This window comes from Palaemon carinicauda, chromosome 16 (assembly GCF_036898095.1).
Source record: "Palaemon carinicauda isolate YSFRI2023 chromosome 16, ASM3689809v2, whole genome shotgun sequence".
NCBI classification, from domain to species: domain Eukaryota; kingdom Metazoa; phylum Arthropoda; class Malacostraca; order Decapoda; family Palaemonidae; genus Palaemon; species Palaemon carinicauda.
The window spans coordinates 64,087,399-64,109,288 of record NC_090740.1 but is presented as its reverse complement, the minus strand read 5'-3'; the positions used below and the strand labels follow the sequence as shown (position 1 = coordinate 64,109,288).

At 39.5% G+C, this 21,890-nt stretch overlaps 1 protein-coding gene across 7 annotated transcripts in view; it reads right to left on the bottom strand.

Annotated features, from left to right (window-relative positions):
• Nucleotides 1–21,890, bottom strand: part of LOC137655750 (microtubule-associated protein futsch-like) — a 268,584-nt gene that overhangs the window by 101,062 nt on the left and 145,632 nt on the right. For 6 of the 7 annotated variants that reach the window (XM_068389814.1, XM_068389818.1, XM_068389822.1 and 3 more), the window contains 3 exons: nucleotides 18,202–18,279; nucleotides 16,455–16,550; nucleotides 11,683–11,778 (listed from right to left, as the gene is read on the bottom strand). In XM_068389814.1, coding sequence (XP_068245915.1) covers nucleotides 11,683–11,778; nucleotides 16,455–16,550; nucleotides 18,202–18,279 — 270 coding nt within the window. The remainder of the gene's footprint in view (nucleotides 1–11,682; nucleotides 11,779–16,454; nucleotides 16,551–18,201; nucleotides 18,280–21,890) is intronic. The other variant, XM_068389819.1, reaches the window with a different exon arrangement.

Here is a 21,890-nt window from a genome sequence, read left to right as displayed (position 1 = left end):
ATAACCATGGGGAGTAATTTTACCTCACCACTGGGGATCAAAAGGATAGGTAGTAGGTAGTAGGTAGTAGGTTGGCCAGGGCACTACCCACCCGTTGAGATACTACACCTATAGAGTTATAGGGTCCTTTGACTGTCCAGACAGTACTATATTGGATCCTTCTCTCTGTTTACGGTTCACTTTCCCTTTGCCTACACATATACAGAATAGTTTGGCCTATTCTTTACATATTCTCCTCTGTCCTCAGACACCTGACAACACTAAGATTACCAAACAATTCTTCTTAGCCAAATTGTTCAGTGACCACTTTCCTTTTGGTAAGTGTAAAACTCTTTAGCTATGGTAAGCAGCTCTTCTAGGAGGACACTCCAAAATCAAACCATTGTTCTCTAGTCTTAGGTAGTGCCATTGCCTCTGTGCCATAGTCTTCCACCGTTTTAGTGCTTGAGGGTACACTCGGGCACACTATTCTATCTAATTACTCTTTCTCTTGTTTTGTTAAAGTTTTTATAGTTTATATAGAAAATATCTATTTTAATGTTGTTACTGTTCTTAAAATATTTTATTCTTCCTTGTTTCCCTTCCTCACAGGGCTATTTTCCCTGTTGAATTCCTGGGCTTATAACATCCTGCTTTTCCAACAAGGGTTGTGGCTTAGCTTGCAATAATAAAAGAAAATAACAATAATAATAAGATAATCATCATATTTCATTGTTAGTTACTAACCAGTGGTGAGCTCTTCCCTCAAATCCATAAATTTACCTTCCCACACATACATCTATACGTTACACATACTATATGAGGACATATGAGCAAGACAGGCCAACACAGTATATTCTCCTCCTTCTCTTTTTATGGGCAAATTTTACCCTATTATTGGAGTTAAATGGCAGGACAGGATTAGAAATGAAACTATAAGAGATTACTTGAGTGCCATATGTGGATGATCCCGATGAGGGGTAGATGGAGAAGGTTTGGGCATGCTCTTCGCACTCCCCAAGAAAAATTAGCTAAATCAAATGTTAAGCTGGGCTCCACAAGGCACTAGAATTGTTGGAAGACCCAGGCCTAAATGGCTGAGGACTATGAAGCAAGAAGTAGGAGATGATGAATAGAGAAGTATTGAATTTAAAGCTCCAAGATAGGCGACTGGTGGTATCTAACCGAGGCCCTTTGTTCTCTAGTCTTGGATAATGCTATAGCCTCTGTACCATGGTCTTCCAATGTCTTGCAATAGAGTTCTCTTGCTTGAGGGTACACTCAGGAACACTATTCTATCTTATTTCTCTTCCTCTTGTTTTGTTAAAGTTTTTATAGTTTATATAGGAAATATTTATTTTGATGTTACAGTTCTTGAAATATTCTATTTATCTTTGTTTCCTTTCCTCACTGGGCTATTTTCCCTGTTGGAGCCCCTGGGCTAATAGCATCCTGCTTTTCCTGCTAGGGTTGTAGCTTAGCAAGAAATAGTAATAATACATACATATACCAAGGCACTTCCCCCAATTTTGGGGGGTAGCCGACATCAAACAATGAAACAAAGAGGGGACCTCTCCTCTCTACGTTCCTCCCAGCCTGACAAGGGACTCAACCGAGTTCGGCTGGTACTGCTAGGGTGCCACAGCCCACCCTCCCCCGTTATCAACCACAGATGAAGCTTCATAACGCTGAATCCCCTACTGCTACTTCCTCCACGGTCATCTAAGGCACCGGAGGAAGCAGCAGGGCCTACCGGAACAGTATAACAATCGCTCGCCATTCATTCCTATTTCTGGCACGCTCTCTTGCCTCTCTCACATCTATCCTCCTATCACCCAGAGCTTTCTTCACTCCATCCATCCACCCAAACCTTGGCCTTCCTCTTGTACTTCTCCCATCAACTCTTGCATTCACCACCTTCTTTAGCAGACAGCCATTCTCCATTGTCTCAACACGGCCAGACCACCTCAACACATTCATATCCACTCTAGCTGCTAACTCATTTCTTACACCCGTTCTCACCCTCACCACTTCGTTCCTAACCCTATCTACTCGAGATACACCAGCCATGCTCCTTAGACACTTCATCTCAAACACATTCAATTTCTGTCTCTCCGTCACTTTCATTCCCCAAAACTCTGATCCATACATCACAGTTGGTACAATCACTTTCTCATACAGAACTCTCTTTACATTCATGCCCAACCCTATATTTTTTACTACTCCCTTAAGTGCCCCAAACACTTTGAATCCTTCATTCACTCTGACATACATCTGCTTCCACTCCACCATTTGCTGCAACAACAGACCCGAAGTACTTAAACTGATCTACCTCCTCAAGTAACTCTCCATTCAACCTCGCACCACCTTCCCTTCTCATACATCTCATAACCTTACTCTTACCCATATTAACTCTTAACCCTTTTACCCCCAGGCTCTTCGGAAATTTCCGACCCTTAACCCCCAAGGGGTTATTTTTTCCCCAGCACATTTTGCAGTATATTTTTTTTAAATTGCTCTAACAGCCTTAATTTTTGTCATAGAGAGGTCAGGTTGGTCTCATTCTCTTGGAAAATGCCTGAATTTTCTCAAAAAATTATCAAAAATAAGAAAAAGAAAATTTTTAAAGCTTTTTTTTTGCAAGGACGTACCGGTACGTCCATGGGGGTAAAGGGGTGAGTTTTGTGAAACGTACCAGTACGTCCTTTGGGGGTAAAAGGGTTAACTTCCTTCTCTCACACACCCTTCCAAATTCTGTCACTAATCGGCCAAGTTTCTCCTCCACGTCTGCAACCAGTAGAGTATCATTCGCAAACAACAACTGATTTACCTCCCATTCATGGTCATTCTCGTCTACCAGTTTCAATCCTCGTCCAAGTACTCGAGCATTCACCTCCCACCACTCCATCAACATACAAGTTAAACAACCACGGCGACATCACACATCCCTGTCTCAGCACCACTCTCACCGGAAACCAATCGCTCAATTCATTTCCTATCCTAACAGATGCTTTACTACCTTTGTAGAAACTTTTCACTGCTTGCAACAACCTTCCACCAACTCCAAACCTCATCACATTCCACATTGCTTCCCTATCAACTCTATCATACGCTTTCTCCAGATCCATAAACGCAACATACACCACCTTACCTTTTGCTTAAGATTTCTCGCATATCTGCCTAACTGTAAAAATCTGATTCATACAATCCCTACCTCTTCTAAAACCACCCTGTATTTCTAAGATTCCATTCTCTGTTTTATCCTTAATCCTATAAATCAGTACTCTACCATACACTTTTCCAACTACACTCAACAAACTAATACCCCTTGAATTTTAACACTCATGCACATCTCCCTTACCCTTATATAGGGGTACAATACATGCACAAACCCAATCTACTGGTACCATTGACAACACAAAACACATAATAAACAATCTCACCAATCATTCAAGTACAGTCCCACCCCCTTCCTTCAACATCTCAGCTCTCTCACCATCCACACCAGATGCTTTCCTACTCTCGTTTCATCTAGTGCTCTCCTCACTTCATCTATTGTAATCTCTCTCTCATTCTCATCTCCCATCACTGGCACCTCAACACCTTCAACAGCAATTATATCTGCCTCTCTATTATCCTCTACATTCAGTAAACTTTTAAAATATTCTGCCCACCTTCTCCTTGTTTCCTCTCCTTTTAACAACCTTCCATTTCCATCTTTCACTGTCTCTTCAATTCTTGAGCCAGCCTTCCTTACTCTCTTCACTTCTTTCCAAAACTTCTTATTCTCTTCATATGAACGACCCAATGCCTGACCCCACCTCAGGTCAGCTGCCCTCTTTGCCTCACTTACCTTGCGCTTTACTTCTATATCTTTCTCTCTATATTTTTCATACTTCTCTACACTATTACTCTGCATCCTTTCTTCACAAGCCCTCTTTTTCTCTTCCACTTTTACCTTTACTCCTTCATTCCACCATTCACTGCCCTTCCTCATGCTGCCTCCAACAAACTTCTTGCCACACACACAACTTGCAATCCCAACAAAATTTTCTTTTACTAACTTTCACTCCTCCTCTAAATTACCAGTTTCTCTTACTTTCACTTCGTCATATGTCATTTTCAACCTTTCCTGATATCTACTTTTTACCCCCGGTTTTATTAGCTCTTCAACCCTCACTAGCTCCCTTTTACATCCACCTACTCTACTCCCCCACTCTTTTGCTACAACTAATTTTCCTTCCACCAAAAAATGATCAGATATACCGTTAGCCATACCACTAAACACGTGCACGTCTTTTAATCTTCCAAACATTCTTTTAGTTTCTCTACAAGTGATCCATTTCCACCCTTTCTACCACTTCCATTTGCTACTCTTACCCATGTATACTTGTTTTTATCTTTCTTTTTGAAAACGATAGAACTTATCACCATCTCTTGCTCAACACATATAGCTACCAGTCTCTCACCACTCTCATTTTTACCTGGTACGCCATACTTCCCAATGACACATTCTACCTCTCCAGCGCCCACTCTAGCATTTAAGTCACCCATGACAACTACACAATTCCTTCTACCCAGTCCCCCTACACACCTAGTTAATTCATTCCAGAACTCATTCCGCTCTTCACTTTTCTCACAACCTGGCCAATATGCACTGACAAAAGCCCAACATTCCCTATCCAACCTAACCCTTACCCACATTAACGTAGATGATATCTCCTTCCATTCCACTACTTTACCTGTCAACCATTCACTCAGCAATAAAGCCACACCCTCTCTTGCTCTTCCCCTTTCAATTCCAGACACTCTACCAGACATTTCACCAAACATCACTCCACCCTTCCCTTTTATCTTTGTCTCACACAAAGCCAATATACAGTGGAACCTCTACATACGATTGTCCTAACATACGAAGTAAAATTCGACCAAATTTCTGTCTCAACATACGAAGTGTTGCTCCAACATACGACGTAAACAATACGCTTACCCGTGGAATTTTCTCGAAAGCGTCCCGCGTCGTTTGTTGTTGACGCCGCTAGAAGGCAGCACATCGGAGGGACGCCAATCAATCGCGTGCGCATCGTGTGGTTGTCCTCTATTCGCTCAGTTTTAACAGTTTTTTATCTTGCCTTTTCACGTGTTGTTTTCTGTGTTCCGTAATCATGGGTCCTAAAAAGCTTAGTTTCGGTTCAGGAAGTAGTAGCAGCCGTGGTGAGAAAAAGAGGAAGTCTATGCTTTCATTAGAATTAAAGCAGGAAATCATAGAAAAGCATGAGCGAGGTGTACGTGTTAGCGATCTGGCTAAACAATATGGCCGAAATATGTCTACGATCTCGACAATCATAAAACAGAAGTCAGCCATTAAATCAGTGAAACCTTCGAAGGGGATCACGATTATTTCTAAACATCGTAGCCTTACTCTGGAAGAGATGGAACGCCTTTTGTTGATCTGGATAAAGGACAAGGAGATTGTTGGCGATACGATCACGGAAACGATCATTTGTGAGAAGGCCAGCGCTATCTACAGTGACTTGAAGGCGGCGCGCTCTCGGGGTGACGCGGGGGAGAGCTCAGCCGATCCTACGACGGAGGAATTCAAGGCGTCTCGAGGTTGGTTCGAGAAATTTAGGAAACGGACCGGGATTCATTCAGTTGTTCGTCATGGAGAAGCTTCGAGTTCGGACACTAAGGCTGCTAAAGACTTTGTTGAAAAGTTCGAAAGCATCGTGGGGGAGGAAGGTTACGTAGAACAGCAGGTTTTCAACTGCGATGAAACCGGTCTGTTTTGGAAAAAGATGCCTAGTCGAACGTACATTACCGCTGAAGAGAAGAAAATGCCTGGACATAAGCCAATGAAGGATCGGTTGACTCTTGCGCTTTGTGCCAACGCCAGCGGGGACTGCAAAATTAAGCCTTTGTTAGTTTACCATTCCGAAAACCCTAGGGCATTTAAAGCACATAGAATTAATAGAGACCTGCTACATGTTCTATGGCGTTCTAATTCTAAGGCTTGGGTTACTAGGCATATCTTTGTGGAATGGGTAAACATAGTTTTCGGCCTTACTGGCAAGAAGTATCTTCAGGAGAGGTATTTGCCTTTGAAGTGCTTGCTTTGTTTGGACAATGCACCCCCCCCCCCGACTCGAAGATGATATCATCGACGAATACCAATTCATCAAGGTGTTGTATCTTCCACCGAATACCACCCCTATCCTCCAGCTCATGGACCAGCAAGTCATCTTTAATTTTAAGAAGCTATACACCAAGCACTTATTTAAGCAGTGCTTTAATGTCACGCAAAGCACCAACTTAACTTTGCGTGAATTTTGGAGGAGCCACTTCAACATCGTGCACTGCTTGAAGATCATTGATCAGGCTTGGGAGGGAGTAACTCGTCGGACCCTGAATTCCGCTTGGAAGAAGCTTTGGCCTGATGCTGTTGCTCCAGAGATTTCGAAGGTTTTGGCCCCGAGAATGAACCTGTGCTTGCCGCCGAGGAAGACGTCGAAGAGATTGTATCCCTTGGCAAATCCATGGGTCTGGAGGTGGATGAAGATGACATCACCGAACTCGTCAATGAGCGTCACGAAGAGCTCACCACCGAGGAACTCAAGGAGCTGCAAGCCATGCAGCATGATGAATTCCAAGCGCAGTTGAGTGAGTCGGAGGAGATCGAGGAGGTAGGCGAAATCTTAGGTACGGCGGAAATAAAACAGATGTTGGCATATCAACACGTTGTTGATTTCATCGACAAGCATCACCCACAGAAACTTCAGGTTTGCCGTGTTGTTGCGCAGTTCGATGATGTTTGCTTAACGCATTTTAGAAAAATCCTCAAAAGCCGTACAAAGCAACTTTCATACGATAGTTTCTTTAAAAAAATCTTTAAAACAGTCTAGTGATCATGATGAAAAGAAAGAAAGTGAAGCAAAGAAAAGGAAGACCGAATCGAGTGAAAGTGATGAAAATTAAAAATTAGAAAAGAAAAAATGTAAAAAATATAAAATCATAAAAATGAAAATAAAAAATAAGCTAGGTTAAGTTAAAGTTCACGTAGTAGTGTAAGTTAGTGTAAGTTATCGTACATGTTATCGTACAAAGTCACCGTCCCTACCTCCTCGCTGATCTTCCGTCTCCTCCTGCGTAGAAGTCCCTACACCTGCGCTGGCCTGTCGCTAAGGTAAAGTGTTACATTACAACCCGTTTTTTTATTTATTATTTCATTATTATTATTCTTTTTTTTTTGGGTTTTTAATATGTATTTATTATACAGTTATTGTATTTATTAAGGATTTATTATGGGTTTTTAGGCTAAGGAACAAATTAAATCAATTACCATGTATTCTTATGGGAATATTTGCTCCAACATACGATCGTTTTAACATACGAAGTAGTTTCTGGAACGAATTAAGATCGTATGTAGAGGTATCACTGTATCTATCCTTCCAACCATTAATTAGAAGGGTTTAATACTGGTTACCCCGCTCGCACACACACCTGTGTTGTCTCGTCACCTTTGATTGCAGGCAGGACTTGCAGGGAGACAGATAACAGCAGGCCAAATTTGTATAAAGAGCTCAATGTTTATATTGTTAGGAACATAAAAACTACTTAACCTTTCGCTTTTTACAGTGGAGACTCACCCCAAGGTGAGTGGAAGTCCTAACCAACAGGCTGGTTTTTGACGCGAGGGTTTCCCCTTGTGCTATGCATGCATTAAGGAGGAAAACCCTGACACCTCGCTAAAACTTCGAGCAATAGCACACTTTAGCAGTCTGAGCAATCCATGTGATTGTGATACTAGCAATGTGACTTGTCTAGGTAAGATTTCTCACAGTCATAGGATCATTTGAACCAACCGTAGACATTACCCAAGGCCAGATTACAGCAAACCGTAGGTGCTGTCCACAGGAAGAGGGACAGATAAAAGAAAGAAGATGCCAGTCACTCAACATTCATCCCAGACTTAATCCCAGGTATAAAATGCTAACCTCCACCGTCTGCTACTTGTCCATCAAGGAACTTGGTGATTAAATCACTTGTGTAGCCACCATGGAGAAAGTCTCCATGATCCTGTGGGATACACCTTGCAGAAAATGGGGGGTAAAGGTCGCCTGATGATTCCTCTCCATGCTCCCTCCAAGAACCTACGTCACAGGTATTTTTCTTGAAGGGTAGGGGTGTGTTCACGCCCCTAACATTGTGAGCTCTTGGTTTCAGCAGTTGCAGAGGAGAATCGTGATTTGGGAGGTGCCCCATGACCTTGCGAATTTATGCCGAGATCGAAATCTCTGTGACTCTCCTTTAACCTTCCCCGTGCTGACAATCTTCTTCCACTCAGGGACGAGCTCCTGAAGTTCCTTAGAGGTAACACCTTAATGCCCACACCAGACAGAAGCGGTTGGTCTAGAATATCGGCTATCACGAAGCCTCTCAATTTGGAAGAGCCGAAATCTAGGACCCACTTCGGATTTAAGTCTTGGCGATAAATTAAGGGACGAAGCAGAGCATTACCTCTCCCCATCCCCGTGAATGGGAGATATCATAGAAAAGACCATGGAGTTCACTTACTTTCTTGGCTGAGGTCAAGGCCCAATGAAAAATTCTTCAGTCAGGTGAAGATATAATGTCTGGCGTAATGATTCGAGAGAGGATCTTTTCACAGAATGAAGGACACGAAACCACGTTCCAAAGAGGCGAGCTGGCAAATTGAGTGATTTCCTATCGATACTTTACCGAGTAATATTAGTATTCTCATTATCGAAACATCATACCTAATAATAATCTAAAGAAATAACACAGTCCTATTCATATAGCTAATAATAAGGATTATAAACGAACCATATGAAAACTATGATATCCTATAATATACTAGTGCTGATGTAATATTCATTATGAAGATATTTTGAATAAGTTAAGAAATTATATAAACTATATGCCTTGTTATTTGTATGTGCTCAAGATTGCAAGAAAGTAGCGTGACCTTGAGATCCTCTCATATCTATCAAAATTAAAACAAAATGCTGTTTATTGAAATACTACTGAATTTTTAAAATTTGAACACAAATGCTTTAATAAGTTACAATTAAACACAGTGTGTAAATAAATATAAAAAATTTAGATATATTTTGTATTTTTCCTACCATACAAACCAGGAACAATTTATAGGGGTATACTTTTCGGCGAAGCTGAAAGACTAGCCAAGACAATTTTAATGAGGGGTAAAACTAACCCCATCCGCTAGTTTGCGGGTGAGGGGTGGGGTAGACCGGATACCCCGCTCACTCACACCAGTCGGCTGAGTAACCACTTTTGCTTTCTGGCAAGACTTCTTGGGGGACAGGATGGTGGGCCAATTTGTATAAATAGCTCCAGGTTAGTATGCTAGGAAAAATACAAATCTCCAAATTTGTTATTTGTTCCGGCCCAAATACAAACCCTTCCCTATTTATAACAGGGTGACTTACTCTTAGGAGGCAGGAAGTCCTACCAACTGGCCTTGGATATGACCCGGAGTTCTCTCTATTTCGATCTGAGATCAAAGTAGTAGGAACCCTACCCTCGCTAAAATCCAATGTCGATACAAAGTAATACACTGATAGCGGTCTGCAGAAGCTTGTGTGAGAGAGACTAGTAGCTTGTCTTTACATAGGAACTCTAGTATAAGTCTAGAGTTGTAAGACTTGCCCAATAACCCTCCCTCGAGAGGTATTGGGGACAAAGTATTATGTAAAATATTCAGGATGCAAAAGGGAAATGAGTCTTACCTGCAGAGAGGAAAGGTCAGCTATGCTGAGGTCTTGTGGTGCTGTTTTCCCCAGGGGGGAGGGAAGAAGGTGAAAGGAAGAAAGGAGCCATTCTTTCTCATTCGCCTCAGAATAACCCAGGTAACCTCAGCCCTCAACCCTCCACTACTTGTCCATCAAGGAACTCGAGGTGTTTAGACCATTTGTTATCCGACCACCACAGGACCAATGGAAAAGGTCTCCATGATCCTGTGGATTACGTCTTTGCAGGTATTGGGCTGTGAAGATTGATTGACGCTTCCACATGCCCACTTGCACTACCTGCACCACAGAATAGTTTTCTTGAACGCCGGGGACGTACCAACGCCACTGACGTCATGAGCTCTGGGTCATAGGATGGAGGAGGGTCTGAATTGAGAGCAAACTCAATTGCCTTCCAGTCCAGGAGGGAAAGGAAATCCTTGTGACCCTCCTCTTGACCTTCCATGTGCTGGTCAACAGAGATGACACATGGAGGAGAGCTGCTGTCCTTCTCTTACGGTAACGCCATAGACTCCTCACAGGGCAAAACCCCAGTATGATTGGGTTTTCGGTTACATAACGAAGACTCTCTACTGTATCCGGAATGGGCCGAACCTAGGTACGCAGCTGAGAATTACTTTTACCAATCTCCTTGAGTAGGAAACGTCAGAAGATTGATCATACAACTCACTAACTCTCTTGGCCGAAGACAAAGTGAGAAGAGGAGCTGTTTTCCATGTAAGGAAGCGATCTGCTGCCTGGCATTAAGGTTCGTAGAGAGGGGCCTTCAGGGACTGAAGGACCCGAAACGCACTCCCAGGAGGAGAAGGTTCCGACAGGGGACAGGTCTTCTCAAACTTTGTATGAGTGGAGGCATCAAATGAAGAGATCCGCCTTCCACGACATTAGTCACAAATGAACAAACACTTTGCCTAGGAGACTGACGCTGAAAAGCGTCCGAGGTGTCTAGACATTTTCCGCAACTCGTTGCAAAATGCCTCTCTGAGAGAGGTGGTGTTGGACAGTTTCCACACGTGAAGTAGACGCAAAGCTACAGCTTTATGGAAGGTGTTGGCATGTGGCCATTTTAGAAGATCGTGTCATGGAGGAAGTTCCCTCCGTCTGAGTATTTCTACGACTAAATGGTTCTCTAAGAGAGTTATATGCTGGTACCTTTCTGATTTGGGCCAACGGACGAAGGTGGATTGGTGCGGCATATGGGGCCCCCTCTTCTTTTGAGGCAATGGAGGTGCATCCACACAGAGAACGACTTCTAAGCAAAGGACAGAGGCACTGCGCCAGGGAAAATCCTCCAGCCTAAGAGTTGTCAAGCACCAAAGAAACTGTTTCTCCTCTCTCAAGGGAACACCCAGCACTATGCTGTCTCCTAGACAGCAACACTCACACCTGTGAAAAATAAGCAAAAACTAAAGAACAAATTAGTCAAAGGCCAGTCAAAAAAGGTTGGGTGGTGGAGAGAGACGAATGTCCACTATCAACCGTGCCTAAAGCAAAAGTGACGAGACAACACAGGTGTGAGTGAGCAAGGTAGCCGGTATTACCCCTACCTCTACTAGTTATACCTTGCTAAAAGTCCCATGGCATGTCTTCCAGCTTCACCGAAAGTATATTCCATAATAAAGAGCGAAAGGGTTTGTATTTAGTGACGGAACAAAAAAAGGGATATGACATTCTTGCATGTGCAACTATTAGATATAAAATTCTCTTCACAATGGTTTTTAAAGAAAAAAATTCGTTGAGAAATAAAAAATTTGAAGTTTGAAGCAGTGCCAAGTTGCACTCCTTAAAAGAGATGGTACATCATAGTTTACCCTCCCAGTCCTTTGCAAGTAATGCCCACAAAAACCAAAACAATACTAGGCAAGAAATTAAATTTTGCATTTCCTAAAATGAAAACCTTTGTGAACCATACCTGAAGTTGTTTGTACATCATTATTTTTAAATTCTTCCTTGCGATTACCAAGGCCTGCCAACACGGATCCTAGACTTTGCATCTTTTTTTTTTCATCTGCAAAGAGAAAAACAGAATTATCATCAAATTCATTTCTAAACCCACCTGGTGTTCATATTACTTCTTCTCTAGAAGCTTGTTTTATTTGAAATCTACCTTTAGAATTTTAAGAGATTTAAACATTTTCCCAGTTTCTTTCTCCCTCAATGAACACACTTAGTAAAGGAAGAAAAATTCTAGCAGCAAGTAGTAAGAAGCTCCGAACTGACACTCCAAGTGTCTTTCTGTTCTTTCAGTTTCAAAGTTGAAACTATACCTACCCTCTTGATACAAGGCAGTAGGGATGATAAAAAATTCATTGTACAAACTATTATAAATAGCTAAGCTAAAGCCCTTGTTGGAGAAGGGAGTCTACAAGACCTTGAGCTCCAACAGAGAATATAGTCCTGTGAAGAAAAGAAATACAGAAATAAATCCTATATGAGAACTATTGCACAAAAAAATATAAAATATTTTAAGATCTGTAGCAAGATTTAAGTAGATCTGTCATACATAAACTACGGAGAGGGACTTTTGTCAACCTGTTCAACAAAAAAACATTTACTGCAAGTTCCACCAATTCCACCCCTGGTTTAGGAAGATCATTCCACAATCTGGTCACAGCTGGAATAAAACTTCTAGATTACAGTGTACTGTTGAGCCTTATGATGGAGAAGATAACACTTTGAATTAACTGCATACCTAATACAGCACACAAGACAGTACAGTCTGGGAAAATCTGAATACAAAGGATGTTCAAAATTATGAAAAAATTTAAAGAATTGAATGATGGACATGCTAAATCAGTTAATTTGCAGGTATCAAGCAGGTCATATTGGTCATTCACATCTTGAATATTTGACATCCAAAATATTTTGAAGTACTGTAGATGCTGTCCACAGGAAGAGGGACAGATAAAAGAAAGAAGATGCCAATCACTCAACATTCATCCCAGACTTAATCCCAGGTATAAAATGCTAACCTCCACCGTCTGCTACTTGTCCATCAAGGAACTTGGTGATTAAATCACTTGTGTAGCCACCATGGAGAAAGTCTCCATGATCCTGTGGGATACACCTTGCAGAAAATGGGGGGTAAAGGTCGCCTGATGATTCCTCTCCATGCTCCCTCCAAGAACCTACGTCACAGGTATTTTTCTTGAAGGGTAGGGGTGTGTTCACGCCCCTAACATTGTGAGCTCTTGGTTTCAGCAGTTGCAGAGGAGAATCGTGATTTGGGAGGTGCCCCATGACCTTGCGAATTTATGCCGAGATCGAAATCTCTGTGACTCTCCTTTAACCTTCCCCGTGCTGACAATCTTCTTCCACTCAGGGACGAGCTCCTGAAGTTCCTTAGAGGTAACACCTTAATGCCCACACCAGACAGAAGCGGTTGGTCTAGAATATCGGCTATCACGAAGCCTCTCAATTTGGAAGAGCCGAAATCTAGGACCCACTTCGGATTTAAGTCTTGGCGATAAATTAAGGGACGAAGCAGAGCATTACCTCTCCCCATCCCCGTGAATGGGAGATATCGTAGAAAAGACCATGGAGTTCACTTACTTTCTTGGCTGAGGTCAAGGCCCAATGAAAAATTCTTCAGAGTCAGGTGAAGATATAATGTCTGGCGTAATGATTCGAGAGAGGATCTTTTCACAGAATGAAGGACACGAAACCACGTTCCAAAGAGGCGAGCTGGCAAATTGAGTGATTTCCTATCGATACTTTACCGAGTAATATTAGTATTCTCATTATTGAAACATCATACCTAATAATAATCTAAAGAAATAACACAGTCCTATTCATATAGCTAATAATAAGGATTATAAACGAACCATATGAAAACTATGATATCCTATAACATACTAGTGCTGATGTAATATTCATTATGAAGATATTTTGAATAAGTTAAGAAATTATATAAACTATATGCCTTGTTATTTGTATGTGCTCAAGATTGCAAGAAAGTAGCGTGACCTTGAGATCCTCTCATATCTATCAAAATTAAAACAAAACAAAATGCTGTTTATTGAAATACTACTGAATTTTTAAAATTTGAACACAAATGCTTTAATAAGTTACAATTAAACACAGTGTGTAAATAAATATAAAAAATTTAGAGATAATTTGTATTTTTCCTACCATACAAACCAGGAGCAATTTATAGGGGTATACTTTTCAGCGAAGCTGAAAGACTAGCCAAGACAATATTAATGAGGGGTAAAACTAACCCCATCCGCTAGTTTGCGGGTGAGGGGTGGGGTAGACCGGATACCCCGCTCACTCACACCAGTCGGCTGAGTAACCACTTTTGCTTTCTGGCAAGACTTCTTGGGGGACAGGATGGTGGGCCAATTTGTATAAATAGCTCCAGGTTAGTATGCTAGGAAAAATACAAATCACCAAATTTGTTATTTGTTCCGGCCCAAATACAAACCCTTCCCTATTTATAACAGGGTGACTTACTCTTAGGAGGCAGGAAGTCCTACCAACTGGCCTTGGATATGACCCGGAGTTCTCTCTATTTCGATCTGAGATCAAAGTAGTAGGAACCCTACCCTCGCTAAAATCCAATGTCGATACAAAGTAATACACTGATAGCGGTCTGCAGAAGCTTGTGTGAGAGAGACTAGTAGCTTGTCTTTACATAGGAACTCTAGTATAAGTCTAGCGTTGTAAGACTTGCCCAATAACCCTCCCTCGAGAGGTATTGGGGACAAAGTATTATGTAAAATATTCAGGATGCAAAAGGGAAATGAGTCTTACCTGCAGAGAGGAAAGGTCAGCTATGCTGAGGTCTTGTGGTGCTGTTTTCCCCAGGGGGGAGGGAAGAAGGTGAAAGGAAGAAAGGAGCCATTCTTTCTCATTCGCCTCAGAATAACCCAGGTAACCTCAGCCCTCAACCCTTCCACTACTTGTCCATCAAGGAACTCGAGGTGTTTAGACCATTTGTTATCCGACCACCACAGGACCAATGGAAAAGGTCTCCATGTTCCTGTGGATTACGTCTTTGCAGGTATTGGGCTGTGAAGATTGATTGACGCTTCCACATGCCCACTTGCACTACCTGCACCACAGAATAGTTTTCTTGAACGCCAGGGACGTACCAACGCCACTGACGTCATGAGCTCTGGGTCATAGGATGGAGGAGGGTCTGAATTGAGAGCAAACTCAATTGCCTTCCAGTCCAGGAGGGAAAGGAAATCCTTGTGACCCTCCTCTTGACCTTCCATGTGCTGGTCAACAGAGATGACACATGGAGGAGAGCTGCTGTCCTTCTCTTACGGTAACGCCATAGACTCCTCACAGGGCAAAACCCCAGTATGATTGGGTTTTCGGTTACATAACGAAGACTCTCTATCCGGAATGGGCCGAACCTAGGTACGCAGCTGAGAATTACTTTTACCAATCTCCTTGAGTAGGAAACGTCAGAAGATTGATCATACAACTCACTAACTCTCTTGGCCGAAGACAAAGTGAGAAGAGGAGCTGTTTTCCATGTAAGGAAGCGATCTGCTGCCTGGCATTAAGGTTCGTAGAGAGGGGCCTTCAGGGACTGAAGGACCCGAAACGCACTCCCAGGAGGAGAAGGTTCCGACAGGGGACAGGTCTTCTCAAACTTTGTATGAGTGGAGGCATCAAATGAAGAGATCCGCCTTCCACGACATTAGTCACAAATGAACAAACACTTTGCCTAGGAGACTGACGCTGAAAAGCGTCCGAGGTGTCTAGACATTTTCCGCAACTCGTTGCAAAATGCCTCTCTGAGAGAGGTGGTGTTGGACAGTTTCCACACGTGAAGTAGACGCAAAGCTACAGCTTTAAGGAAGGTGTTGGCATGTGGCCATTTTAGAAGATCGTGTCATGGAGGAAGTTCCCTCCGTCTGAGTATTTCTACGACTAAATGGTTCTCTAAGAGAGTTATATGCTGGTACCTTTCTGATTTGGGCCAACGGACGAAGGTGGATTGGTGCGGCATATGGGGCCCCCTCTTCTTTTGAGGCAATGGAGGTGCATCCACACAGAGAACGACTTCTAAGCAAAGGACAGAGGCACTGCGCCAGGGAAAATCCTCCAGCCTAAGAGTTGTCAAGCACCAAAGAAACTGTTTCTCCTCTCTCAAGGGAACACCCAGCACTATGCTGTCTCCTAGACAGCAACACTCACACCTGTGAAAAATAAGCAAAAACTAAAGAACAAATTAGTCAAAGGCCAGTCAAAAAAGGTTGGGTGGTGGAGAGAGACGAATGTCCACTATCAACCGTGCCTAAAGCAAAAGTGACGAGACAACACAGGTGTGAGTGAGCAAGGTAGCCGGTATTACCCCTACCTCTACTAGTTATACCTTGCTAAAAGTCCCATGGCATGTCTTCCAGCTTCACCGAAAGTATATTCCATAATAAAGAGCGAAAGGGTTTGTATTTAGTGACGGAACAAAAAAAGGGATATGACATTCTTGCATGTGCAACTATTAGATATAAAATTCTCTTCACAATGGTTTTTAAAGAAAAAAATTCGTTGAGAAATAAAAAATTTGAAGTTTGAAGCAGTGCCAAGTTGCACTCCTTAAAAGAGATGGTACATCATAGTTTACCCTCCCAGTCCTTTGCAAGTAATGCCCACAAAAACCAAAACAATACAAGGCAAGATACTAAATTTTGCATTTCCTAAAATGAAAACCTTTGTGAACCATACCTGAAGTTGTTTGTACATCATTATTTTTAAATTCTTCCTTGCGTTTACCAAGGCCTGCCAACACGGATCCTAGACTTTGTATCTTTTTTTTTTCATCTGCAAAAAGAAATTATCATCAAATTCATTTCTAAACCCACCTGGTGTTCATATTACTTCTTCTCCAGAAGCTTGTTTTATTTGAAATCTACCTTTAGAATTTTAAGAGATTTAAACATTTTCCCAGTTTCTTTCTCCCTCAATGAACACACACTTAGTAAAGGAAGGAAAATTCAAGCAGCAAGTAGTAAGAAGCTCCGAACTGACACTCCAAGTGTCTTTCTGTTCTTTCAGTTTCAAAGTTGAAACTATACCTACCCTCTTGATACAAGGCAGTAGGGATGATAAAAAATTCATTGTACAAACTATTATAAATAGCTAAGCTAAAGCCCTTGTTGGAGAAGGGAGTCTACAAGACCTTGAGCTCCAACAGAGAATATAGTCCTGTGAAGAAAAGAAATACAGAAATAAATCCTATATGAGAACTATTGCACAAAAAAATATAAAATATTTTAAGATCTGTAGCAAGATTTAAGTAGATCTGTCATACATAAACTACGGAGAGGGACTTTTGTCAACCTGTTCAACAAAAAAACATTTACTGCAAGTTCCACCAATTCCACCCCGGGTTTAGGAAGATCATTCCACAATCTGGTCACAGCTGGAATATAACTTCTAGATTACAGTGTACTGTTGAGCCTTATGATGGAGAAGATAACACTTTGAATTAACTGCATACCTAATACAGCACACAAGACAGTACAGTCTGGGAAAATCTGAATACAAAGGATGTTCAAAATTAAGAAAAAATTTAAAGAATTGAATGATGGACATGCTAAATCAGTTAATTTGCAGGTATCAAGCAGGTCATATTGGTCATTTACATCTTGAATATTTGACATCCAAAATATTTTGAAGTACTGTAGATACAATGAAATGAGAAGAGAATGTCTCTCACCCACCACTTTTGTTTGATTCGGCTAAAAGATTATGACAATGCAAAGAATTAGCAGCAGAAGGGCTTAACGTAATTAAAGAATTTGAGGCTATGGGATACTTTTGTATCTGTGCTACAAGACAAACTTTCAGAACTTTTAATGAAAGAAACCCTTAACACTAGACCCAACTGGAGGTCGATAGGTTTGGCAATGGGAGGGGTGGGATCAGATTTACTGCTTTCAAGAGAGGATTCGCTGGACTTCTGAGCTTTTAACAAGGGAAGCCAGCCATGTCACAAATTACGATCTCCATAAACTCAAGGGATAACGATACACTGTCTCATTAGTTCTGGGCTTCTTACCAATTATCACTAGAATGTTCTTTCCTTTACTAAGGGAATGTGTTTATGGAAGAGAAAACGGGAACATTTTAATTTTTCTAATTTTACAGGAAATGTCAATAAAACTGGGCTCATGGAGAAGCAAAAGAACATCATGGGAGGTATGTAGAAATAAAAGTTTATTTTTAAACAAAAATATTTTCATCTATAAATTATAAAATGCAAATCCCATGAGAAATTTCATCTTTACAATATGAAAACTAATACATACCATATCATGAAATAAATTCACATACGAATAAATGTTCAGTTCCCGAACTTTAAAGTTCAACTTAATATTTTAAAACATTTCCTCTAGGTATGAAAAATAATTTTTTTTTTCTTTTACACTTGTAGTACCTGTGAATTTAGAATCCTCATTTTTCTCCTTACCTGGTTCATTCAATTTTGAACTGGAGCTTTTATTATCGTCTCCAGAGAACTGCTTCACTTCAGAGGTATCAATTTTCCCTGTGAAAATGAAAAAATACTTTTAAAACTTTATGATGATAAAATCCCAGAGCTTTACCATTACTGTATTTAGAGACAATAAACAATTTGCTGAAAAAATATTTTATAATCACTTCATAATAAATGGAAAACATATTTCAATTGTTTAGAGTGAAATACGATGGAAAATAAAGCAAACTTTTGAAAAATTCAATCTGCAATCAGCAGTAAACACAAATAAACATGGAAATGTAGGTTATTATAGTGAACATGTATATCTAATGGTGACAAATCTCGTATATAGCTCGAGTAGTGGATCCGCGGCCTTGTAGTGAAAGGTTTAAGTCAATCCTTTCAAACTACTACCTTATTTATGAACAATATGCAATTAGAATACCCGATAACCGGAGTTTCATTCATGTTGCCGATGCATGATAATTTATAGTTTTTAGCTCAGTGGTGTTTGATTATAAAGCTTAGTAAATTATTTATAGCGTGTTATAACAAAACTATATTTTCAGTTTTCAAACACTTTCTAATGATATCTTCTGAATTCAGCATTTACATCTACAGCTTCCCTCCAAATTTCCTTTTTGTTTCCTAGTTTCGGACAGTTTTCCATGATTCCAAACAGATTAATGGCTTTGAATATTGTTTGTTTTCATACTTTCATTTACACAGCTTGTTACTTTATATTTGGCAGTATATTTTCTTGAAGATCTTGCCTCCGTAGTGAATAAAGGTATAATATAAAATGTCAGACTTATGCTACTTTGCTTACTATCATACGATGATTGAAATACAAGCAAAACGGCAGATATCTTATTCATTTCTTATTAAAGCAGCTGTTTTTTAAATGCCTTTTAATTTTCTAACCCATTTAAGTAGAAAATGGAATAAATATTATCACTGGGTTACTATAAGTGTCGGACAGATTCCCTACAGAAGACGACACAGACGCATAAGGAATTGCATCAAACTAAAAGATGTCTGCGTAGAACTTCATACGAAAATGGTTAGATGTTGACGTATAAAATATATACACTCAGTTAATCTTAAATTGTATACATATTGTACAGAACAGTCAGGTCTCTTTTTACGCCAGTTCTCCCTTCACGACTTGACACACTGCAGGGAATCGCAATACCTATTACACAAAAAAACACACTTGTGATAAATATTCTTATGGCGCAATGATTTCAAATAGCTCACGCTCCTTTACACTGGACGTGCTTCGTGCCACTTACCTCTCTCCACCTAGCTCGTCCTAGCTTTTGCTGTACACTGTATATACATTTACAGATAAAAAATGACAGCTATATTTGAAATAAACCCAATTTTTATTAAAGTGGTGTTTTAGTGTAATATTCCCCTTTTAGTATCATTCATAAATAAAATCAGTGAATTATAATTTTTTCCATTGTTTAAGTTCAGTGATTATATATATATATATATATATATATATATATATATATATATATATATATATATATAATTATATAATATATATATATATATATATATATATATATATATATAATTATATAATATATATATATATATATATATATATATATATATATATAATTATATAATTATATATATATATATATATATATATATATATAATTATATAATATATATATATATATATATAATTATATAAATATATATATATATATATATAATATATATATATATATATATATTTATATATTTATATAATATATATATATATATATATATATATAATTATATAATTATATAAATATATAAATATATATATATATAAATATATATATATATATATATATATATATATATATATATACTGTACTGTATATATATGAATGGAACCTCTACATACAATCTTAATTTGCTCCGGGATCTGATTCGTATGTTAAAACGGTCGTATGTTAGAGGGAATATTCCCATAAGAATACACTGTAATTTGTATAATTTGTTCTACAGCCCAAAAACCTATGATAACTCCTTAATAAATTACTACTCATAATTACACACAACAATAATACAACTGCATTATATAATAGAGATGTAAAATAGAATAATTATAAAGAAATAAAAGGTTATTTTTATTTTCACTTTATCTTAGAGACAGGCCAACGCAGGTGTAGGCTTTGCTACGCAGGAAGAGATGGACGGTCGGCGAGAAGGTAGAGATGGTGACTTTAAAAAAGTCCTCTCTCTATTTCTGTTTCTCTCTAAACAAAGCATTAACATGTTCTTTAATCAAATCTCTCTCTCTCTCTCTCTCTCTCTCTCTCTCTCTCTCTCTCATTCTTCTTCACTGTTAGTGTTAGTCTATTAATTCTTTCTGAGAGAGAGAGAGAGAGAGAGAGAGAGAGAGAGAGAGAGAGAGATTAAACAAAAATGTGTTGTGTACATATGATTTTTAACAGCGTTAGTGAGTTGAAAGGCAATTAAATGTAACTAAAAAAGCAATATCAGCAAATCAGAATTTCCTTACCTAAAACAAATATAGATACCAATATACTCATGTGCGTATGCACAAACACACACAAACACAGTTGTAGGAATTCCTACGCAGGAGGAGACACAATCGGCGAGGAAGTACAGATGGTGACTGCGATAACGTAACGTAACTTACACTACGGAAACTTTAATCTAACTTAGCATATTCATTTTTTTTATTTTTATATTTCATATTTTTTACATTTTTCTTTTCTTTTCATTTTTAATTTTCATCACTTTCAGTGATGAGTTACGTTACGTTATCGCAGTCACCATTTCTACCTCCTCCCCGACCGTCTGTCTCCTACTGCGTAGCAATTCCTACACCTGTGTGTGTGTGTGTTTGTGCATACGCACACGATTGCGTTTGTATCAATATTTGTTTTAGTTAATAAAGGAATTCAGATTCACTGATATTACTTTTTTAGTTACATTTAATTGTCTTTTGACTCATTGAGGCTTTAAAAATCATATGTACTCTAGACACATTTTTGTTTAATCTCTCTCTCTCTCTTGGAAAAAAATAAGACGTCTCCAACACTCTAACAGCGAAGAAAAAAGAGAGAGAGAGAGAGAGAGAGAGAGAGAGAGAGGAGAGAGAGAGAGAGAGAGAGAGAGATTTTATTTAAAGAACATGTTAATGCTATGTTTATAGAGAAACAGAAATAGAGAGAGGACTTTTTTAAAAGAGCTTGTTAATGCTATTTTAGTTTTTTTTTCTTCACCTTTTTCTTTCTTTCTGTTCATCATGCTGGCCCTTCTCACAAATGATCGTTGCCAACAATCTCTTTGTCCTTTTTCTCTATCAACAAAAGGCTTTCCATCTCTTAAAGGGTATTGCTACAGTGTCTTGTAATAATGGTGATCCCCTTCGATGGTTTGACTGCTTTAATGGCTGCCTTCTGCTTGATGATCGTCGAGATCGTAGGCCTATTCCGGCCATATTGTTTAGCCATATCACTCACATGCACACACACTCATGTTTTTCTATAATTTCTTGCTTCAATCCTAATGAAAGAATTGCCTTCTTCCTTTTCTCACCACTACCTGTACTGAAACTTAGCTTCTTAGGCACCATGATTATAGGTAAAATAAAAAAGGAAATGTGAGAAAAGGAAGAAAATAAGCACTGTAAATAA